We start from the raw sequence: 8,994 nt of genomic DNA, 5'->3' as shown, positions 1-8,994 counted from the left end.
TTGTTGCTGGCTTAGGCCCAGGGCCAAGGAGACTTTGAGAACGGAAGGAAGTGGCTCTGTACCGGAAGTGGGGGGCGAAAATTCAAAGGGGAAGGTTGTCGCTTGGTTCCTTGTGTGGGCAGAGGCGAGGGGGCCTCTTCCTTCTCTGGCTGCGAGGCCATGGCGAACAGAACCGTGAAGGACGCGCACAGCATCCACGGCACGAACCCGCAGTACCTGGTGGAGAAGATCATCCGCACCCGCATCTACGAGTCCAAGTACTGGAAGGAAGAGTGCTTCGGCCTCACGGGTGCGGCTTGGTTGGCGTCCTTAAGGAGGGAGGGGAGACTCTTTAGAGCAAACCTGGGCAAACTTGGGCCCTCCCTCCAGGTGTTTTGGCCTTCAACTCCCACCATTCCTAACAGCCTCGGGCCCCTTCCTTTTCCCCCTCGGCCGCTTAAGCTTAAGCTTAAGTTTGCTCATGCTTGATCTACACTGTAGTGTCCCACAGCTTTTCACTGTGAGACAATGGCTCAATGCTGTGGGGTCCTGGGAGTTGTAGTTTGGTGAGGCATCTGCATTTTTGGGCAGAGAAGGCTGAAGACTTTCTAAAACTACAACCCCCAAGATTTCTTAGCTTCGAGCCATATCAATGTGGTGCCAAACTGCATTAATTCTACAGGGGAGATATACCTCTAATTATGGATGTTTATATTTTATTTTCAGTGCAAAGGATTGTCTCTAAACACGTTTAATTTAGGATACAGTCCATTTTGAGTGTGATCTGCAAACAAATGTTGGTTTGAAGTGCACGTTCAAAATAAGTACTGCTTCGCTATCTGTTTTCGTTTTTGGGTTGTTGTAGGTTTTTTTGGGCTATATGGCCATGTTCTAGAGGCATTTTCTCCTGACGTTTCGCCTGCACCTATGGCAAGCATCCTCAGAGGTAGTGAGGTTTATTGGAACTAGGAAAGTGGGTTTATATATATGTGAAATGATCTAGGGTGGCGCAAAGAACTTTTGTCTTTTGGAGCTAGGTGTGAATGTTTCAACTGACCACCTTGATTAGCATTTGATGGCTTGGCAGGGCCTGGGGCAATCTTTTGTTGAGAGGTGATTAGATGTCCTTGTTTGTTTCCTCTTTGTTGTTTTACTGTTGTAATTTTTGAGTTTTTTAATACTGGTAGCCAGATTTTGTTCATTTTCATGGTTTCCTCCTTTCTGCTGAAATTTTCCACATGCTTGTGGATTTCAATGGCTTCTCTGTGTAGTCTGACATGGTGGTTGTTGGTGTGGTCCAGCATTTTTGTGTTCTCAAATAATATGCTGTGTCCAGGTTGGTTCATCAGGTGCTCTGCTATGGCTGACTTCTCTGGTTGAAGTAGTTTGCAGTGCCTTTCATGTCCTTGATTCGGCATTTTTGGGCAGAGAAGGGTGAAGACTTTCTAAAACAACAACCCCCAAGATTCCTTAGCTTCGAGACATATCAGTGTGGTGTCACTGTTTCACTATCCGTTTGGGAAATAGGGTGTTGTTTTTGGGTTTTTTTGGAAAATTGTATTCATAACCATTTGGAGATCCTAAACTTTTGGGAAAACATGATCTTTCAAAGAAGAGCCAAAAACTCTATTGAGTAGAATCTTTTCAAGTGGTACACAACCACATGTAATTATGCAAGGCAATTTGGCTTTCAGTTGTTACACTGATAAAAGCAGAAAAGCAGAACATACATACAATAAGTAAGCAACAGCATTATAGATAGACAAGTTACTAGAGGAGGCTCGAAGAAGGTTGTAATTTCCAACTTCCAACATATTTTGGGGTTAATAGAGGCATTTCAGTTAATTTATATTCTTGTGCCAAAGCCCTGTGTGTTTGTTAATATGTTTTTCAAGCACTGGGCAGCATGGGTGATATCAGGGAGAAGGTCTTTAGGTTGTATTGTGCTGTAAACCTGAGCAACAATATTTTGAATGTGAAATTAAAAAATGCAGCAGCAAGTTTTTACGACTCACTGGTTTATATTTGAGCATGAGTTATTCTTAAAGCTGCTGCCACATTCCTATTTTGTAGATGGGACCTTTGAGTTATTGTTCGTATCTGTGGAAAAAAAATCTCATTAATCACAAGCAGAAACTGAATTTCTTTCCATTTGCTTCTTGTTATAGCTGAACTGGTTGTGGACAAAGCTATGGAGCTGCGATACACTGGTGGAGTCTATGGTGGAAACATCAAGCCGACACCATTCTTGTGTTTGACTTTGAAAATGCTGCAGATACAGCCTGAAAAGGATATCATTGTTGAATTTATAAAAAATGAAGACTTCAAGTAAGAGGAAAAAATCCTGTTATGATGATGTAGTTTAAGTCAGGCTTCTTAAACTTTTTCCACTTGCAACCCCTTTCTTTCTGAGAATTTTTTTGTGACCCCAGAATATAAAATAGGTATAAACATTAGATGATTGTTGAAAATAAATCAGCATTTGTAAACAGACTGATTTTCCTTTTTATGAAGTACAGCTTCAGCAATTTCTGCAGAGCCCACTGTAAACATTTCATATCGCTGACAACAGATTTGTGTAAATGGGTGACATTCAGAAATCTTTTACTGTTGCCAAATTTTTGTGACCCCCCCCCAACATTAAGTTAAGGGGGTGCCATTTGGGGTCAGGGCCCACAGTTTAAGAAAATAGTGGTTTAAATTATTAGTAAATATACAAGCAAGGCCTTTTTCACTAGTATTAATCCACAGTGTAATATTGTATAATTTCTGCTTGTATTGTTTCTACTTTGATAAGCCATTACCTTCACCATCAAAAGTTCAAGTTAGAATTTACAGAAGCAGCCTTGTACTATGATAACTACTTGGTGATCTTGTTGATGTACTTCGACTCCCCCCCCCCCCCCCAATTGCAGCGATTTTAGTAAGCAGATGAGAGACCTAGTCATTACTGTAATGAAAAACATTATGACAATTTCAAGAGAGATCAATTGAAAAGTCACGTTTTCAAATAATGTCATTGAGAAACATTCTGAACTGTTTTTGTATTTGCTATTTTTCAGGTATGTGAGATTGCTGGGAGCACTGTATATGAGACTAACTGGCACTGCTATAGACTGCTACAAATACCTTGAACCCCTGTACAATGATTATCGAAAAATAAAAAGCCAGAATAGAAATGGAGGTAAATGGACTGACTTCATAATTTATCTGTTTGGCTCTTTCCTTGTTTCCAAACATTTATGAAAATATCAAACGTTGATAACACAATGTCCATGTGTTCATGGTCGGTTGAAATAGCAAGTTTGGAAGACCCACTGTACAGCCATCACCTTTACACTTTGCATTGTTGTTGTTGTTGTTGAAGACTGTTTGGAAGCTCCAACTAGTCAGGTTGCTCACCGGAGTGGTTTACAGAGAGCATGCAAGCCCTCTGTTACGCCACCTCTACTGGTTCCCAACCTGCTACCGAGCACAATTCAAAGTACTGACTTTAGCCCATAAAAGCCCTGAATAATTCTGGCCCAGCTTACCTGCCTGAATGTATCTCCTGCTATGAACCATTGCCAAGTCTAAGATAGACGGGAGGGGCCCTGTTCTCAGTCCCACCATCCTCACAAGTGCGACTGGCAGGGACTAGAGACAGGTCTTCACAGTGGTGGCCCCTTACCTGTGGAACTCTCTACCCAGTGACATTAGATTGGCCTCCTCCCTCTTGTCCTTTAGAATGAAACTCAAAACCTGGTTAAGGGACCAAGTGTTCAAACAGTAGAGGCAGCAGTTTAGAATGAGACCCAGTTTGTATGAATGACAATGGACTGACCTGGACTATGGTTTCAAACCTGTTTGATTTAAACAATGTTTTAGTAAATTTTTATTACTGTTGAATTGTGAAGCCGCCCTGAGTCCCCCTGCGGGGGTAAGAAGGCCGGGATACAACTATAAGAAATAATTATATAAATAAATAATGTAGAAATTAATAGTAGTTCTCCCATGTTTTTCAGAGTTTGAGCTAATGCACGTGGATGAATTTATTGATCAACTGCTTCATGATGAGCGTATGTGTGATATCATTTTACCTAGACTACAGGTGTGTAATTGCTACATTATGATAAATATATATATTCTCATATATAAACCTCATGTATTAATTGAGGTCAAGTTTGGGAGCCAAAATTATGCATGTTGATATGACCCGTTGATAAGTCATATCAACAGGAAAAAAACAGGAATCTCAATTCAAATGGTTGGAAAAGGGAAGACATTTCAGAATCTGCACATTGGGATTATACTTTCATGATTTGTTTTTTCCCATTTAAGTATTGCCTGTATTGATAAGATATTGGTCCTCTTCAGAAACGATATGTTCTTGAAGAAGCTGAACAACTGGAAACACGGATTAGTGCTTTGGAAGAGGATATGGATGATGTGGAGTCTAGTGAAGATGAGGAAGAGGAGGATGAAAAGGTTTGTATAGTGTGCAAGAATGGCATCTGTGTATCACGAGGCTATGTTTTTTGAATAGTGCTCAGTTGATAAGCTTATGACTTGACCTTAGCTATATAGACCATAACATTTATATCTTTAATTACTGTATATACTTGAGTATGAGCTGAGATTTTCAGCCCTTTTTTAGGCTGAAAAAGCCCCTCTCAGCTTATGCTTGAGTCAAAATTATTTATTATTTTACTCTATTATTATTTTTATTACATTTATTTTACTTTATTTATTTATTATTACATTTATTATTTTACTCTCTTTATTATTATTGGAAAGATACGTAAGCACATTTACATTGAAGAAGGTTAGAATAATGGTTTAATCAGAGTTGCACAGTCTTATATTAAATTAGTTTTATGTAAATATTAAAAAACATTTAACTTACTGATGCCTCAATTAATGTAATTTTATTGATATCTGTTTTTATTTTGAAATTTACCAGTAGCTGCTGCATTTCCCACCCTCGAGTAATATTCAAGTCAATACATTTTCTCATTTTTTGTGGTAAAATTAGGTGCCTTGGCATATATTCAGGTTGGTTTGTACTCAAGTATATTTGGTATTATGTCTTCCATAATAGGATTGTCAGACTTTAGAAAATATTTTATGTCTATGAAATTCATTCGCATTTGAGTTTAGAGTTGGCATTGCTTTGAGGTATTTTGTTCAGAATGCTCTTTTTTAATTAATATTTTCAGCTGGAGAGAGCTCCCTCACCTGATCATAGGAGAAGAGGTTACAGAGACCTAGACAAGCCTCGCAGATCTCCAACTATGCGTTATAGGAGAAGCCGAAGTAGATCTCCTAGAAGGTAATGACTGGGGAGTTAATAAATATTTTCAAAACGGTGTGAAACAAAACCTAAAAATAGTACAGAATAACACCTGTGGGTTTTCCTTCCTGTTCTGCTTTTAGGCGAAGCCGTTCTCCAAAGAGGAGAAGGTAGGAAACCTATTAAGTTTACTTGATTTTTTAAAAAACTGTGTAAGGCTTTTACTAATTGTCTCTGGTTTTACAGTCCGTCACCACGCCGGGAAAGGCATCGCAGCAAGAGTCCAAGACGGCATCGAAGCAGATCCAGAGAAAGACGCCACAGATCAAGATCTAAATCACCAGGTAATGGTTGTGAAAGGAGGAAGTTATGCATGTTTCTCTGACATTTTGTCAATCAGCTTCTCATTTTTAACTACTGAGATAAATCAAAATATTTGAACAATTAAAACATTTAAAACCAAGAAATTACTGTACTAGCTCATTGCAACTCTGATTTAATTACCTGGTACTTGTCTTTTGATGATGAACAGATTTACAGTATTTTACATTTTCCCAGCAGGGCATCACCGTAGCCACAGGCATCGCAGCCATTCAAAGTCCCCAGAAAGGTACACACTTTCATATATTTCTGCCTAATTAAGATAATGTAGTGATCACAATTTTTCTCTCTTTATTCCCAAGGAATTATGTTTATAGCTTTTCTTCCAATCCTGAATTTCAAAACAACTTGTATTTATTTGCTATAGACTTTGATTTCCATAAAAACCCAGTTACTTAATAGCAAAAGTATCAGCTATTAACTGAAGAGTGATAGGCTTTTGTTCTTCTTTCAGATCTAAGAAGAGTCATAAAAAGAGTCGTCGAGGAAATGAATAACATTAAGTACTTCATGAATCTCAGCCACTTTTTTGTAGATGAAAGACAGGACCAGTAGAAGCTGCTTTGGTAGAAAGTTGTTTTAGTATTGCTAGGGTTTATGTGTGTTTTTTAAAAGTACATGGTGTTATTCAGTATTTTGTTAAAATTAAGGGGAATTTTTAAACTAGCATTTCCAAGCTCTGGTAATATCTAGAGCTTGGAAATGCTATAAAACCCAGAATGCCTCAGCTAGGAAGACTGCTGGTCATAATGATTTAGGCATTCTATAAATTACAGACCAGAATGGTATAATTTCTAGGTTGTAATCATACCTACTCCTCCCCAAGGGAAACTGTTGTGCTAAAAGAATATGAAGTTTAAAATTATTTTGAAAGCAAGTGCATAGCAAGATAAGATAGTTTCAATTTATTGCCAGAACTATTATTGAAGCCTTGTCTATTTGGACTTTGTAAAAAACCAATCTGATTTGTTATGTAATTCCTGATTTTAACAGCGCCAACAAGCTGTCAAGAGGTTAATTCTGAAGCAAGTTATTTTTATGTGTGCCACAAAGAGAATACTACTATTGTGATTTCTTTATTAAAAATGTTTGATAAACAAGCTAAAGTATTTGTCTGTCCTGAATGTAACTCAGTGTCATCAGAAGGGTTTAACTTAATTAGGAAGTTTTTATAAAAGGAGAATGAACTGCTAAAAATAACGAAATTGCTTATAATTCTGCTCTGTATCAAAAATAATGCAGAACCCTTGAATTTGGCAGGGTATGTTTTGAGATTAGGTTATAGACTTGTAAAGATAAAGGTTTCCCCTTGATATTAAATCATGTCCGACTCTGAGGGGTGGAGCTCATCTCAATTTCTAAGCTGAAGAACCGGCGTGGTCCATAGACGCCTCCAAGGATATGTGGCTGGCATAACTGCATGGAGCACCTTTACCTTCCTGCCAGAGTGGTAGCTATTGATTTCACATTTGCACATTTTCGAACTGCTAGGTTGACAGAAGATGTGACCAATAGCGGGAGCTCACCCCACTCCCTAAATTTGAACTGCTGACCTTTCGATTAGCAAGTTCAGTAGCTCAGTGGTTTACCCCGCTGCACTACTGGGGGCTCCTTGTAAACATGCCCAAATTTAAATTTACATTTGCCTTTTTACATCTGTGGTTGTCATTATTCATAAGCTTGCATTGTCCACCTGTTGAAGTTGGGGCTTCCATGTGAACAGCAGTCCCATCATCCTTAGGTGGAGTTGGGGGCAAGGGATCCTTCCCAACTCCACCACTGTCCTATTCTGGGAGGCAAAATAGGACAGACTGCCAAGCAGTCAGAGACATAAGTATGTTTTCCCTTCCTTGAAAATTCAACCCAGAATGACCACCAGAACGAGAGTACAGTTTGCTTGGTTAAGCAGCCTAAGATCCAATAAAAGTGATTCATCAAAGAAGTCTGTCAAGGAAGATCTTAGACAAGACCAAGGTCAGGACACACAGGAATCAAGAGCCAAAGATTCAGAGCCCCTGATTGATAACAACAAATTCCTAGGGCTAGATTTATAGACCAACAGTTGATTGCAAAGTTTTTCTGATGAAGGCATTGGGATCCTCTAAGCCCCCCCCCCTTTCTTTCTTCCCACCAAGGTAGGTGCCTCTGTGACCTCATTTTGTAGTTTTGAGGGTTATTACTTTCAGGCCCGAGAACTAGCATTTCCTCCTGCTCTTCTCCTTACTGCCTTGAGTCTTGAGAGCAGGGCATGACAACCGCCTCCAGAACATGGGCAACCTGGGAAACGCAACACGTACAAGGTAGCCCTGCCTTCTCTGTTTCTGCTTACCTTTGTTCAATAGGAGGGTCCCACTGGAGTAGTATTCAGTTTTTTCACATTTTGGGTGGAGGGGTTGCCTCAATCCCCTGTGTATGTGGAAAGCAGACTATATATTGTACCTTGCAATACTTAGGCTAGCTTTACTCATTTAAATGGAGTAGAGTTCAAGCTTTCTTTCATACAGTAGGTAATTTGCATACCATTTTAAGTACCATGGCTACATTCAATGGAATCCTAGTATCTGCAATTTTATAAGGTATTTGGGATTCTTTTAGACCTCTAGTGCTTCAATAAACTACAGGGTGAGGCAGCATAACTTCCTTTTTTTAAATGCGCACCATTCAGTCGGTTGAAGACGTAGCGGAGCGCTGGTGGTCTCTTTCGAGAGGCGGAAGTATAAAGCTTTGTCCTGACACAGTTCAGTCGCCATCATGCGTTGGAACAGTGAGGAGTGTGCTTTTGCTGTTGAGCGGATTTGGAGTGGCCGGCCCACTCTCCAGATTTGGCCCCTTGTGATATTTTTCTATGGGGTTTTTTGAAATCCTGTGTTTATGTGAACCGTCCAAGGACTCTACAAGATTTGAAGACCAACATCCAGGAAGAAATTGCCAACATAACGCCTGCTATGCTGGCAAGAGTCATGACAAATGCCAGAAATCAGTTTACTCAGTGTATGGTGAATGGGGGACGTCACCTACTTAATTTGATCTTCAAAACTACGTAAAACAAAACTTTAGGTATGCACCTACATTATTAAAAAAATTAAAAAAATTGATTCATACAATGGGTTTTATTAAGTTTTGAAAAAAGGAAGTTAGGCTGCCTCACCCTGTACAAGTTTCACATACTATGCAGTTGCAGCATTCAAAGTGGAAGCAAACTGCTATCAATATATCGTGTGCCTAGTCTCTTGAATTATATCAGGCATATACAAAACGCTAAAAAAAGAATACAATATAATCATGAATTTGCATGCTATTCAGAAGTATTAAAGAAGGAAACTGAATTCTCCCAAGGATATGTATGCTTCTAGGCTGCTTTT

General features: G+C 39.2%; 1 protein-coding gene across 2 annotated transcripts; it reads left to right on the top strand.

Annotated features, from left to right (window-relative positions):
* Positions 1-39: 39 nt before the first annotated feature.
* On the top strand, positions 40-6,732 carry PRPF38A (pre-mRNA processing factor 38A). 2 transcript variants are annotated; one of them, XM_060773510.2, is made up of 10 exons: positions 40-289; positions 2,148-2,307; positions 3,042-3,163; positions 3,984-4,069; positions 4,336-4,446; positions 5,178-5,290; positions 5,395-5,421; positions 5,498-5,595; positions 5,810-5,861; positions 6,087-6,732. In XM_060773510.2, exons 1-10 carry the CDS (start codon positions 160-162, stop codon positions 6,127-6,129), a joined length of 942 nt encoding a protein of 313 aa, XP_060629493.1. In that variant the 5' UTR covers positions 40-159; the 3' UTR covers positions 6,130-6,732. The 2 variants fall into 2 exon arrangements, with proteins under 2 accessions (XP_060629493.1, XP_060629494.1); XM_060773511.2 differs by having other exon boundaries at positions 42-289; positions 5,813-5,861.
* The last annotated feature ends 2,262 nt before the right edge of the window (positions 6,733-8,994 follow it).

This window comes from Anolis sagrei, chromosome 4 (assembly GCF_037176765.1).
Source record: "Anolis sagrei isolate rAnoSag1 chromosome 4, rAnoSag1.mat, whole genome shotgun sequence".
Classification (NCBI taxonomy): Eukaryota; Metazoa; Chordata; class Lepidosauria; order Squamata; family Dactyloidae; genus Anolis; species Anolis sagrei.
This window is presented reverse-complemented; position numbering and strand designations above follow the sequence as displayed.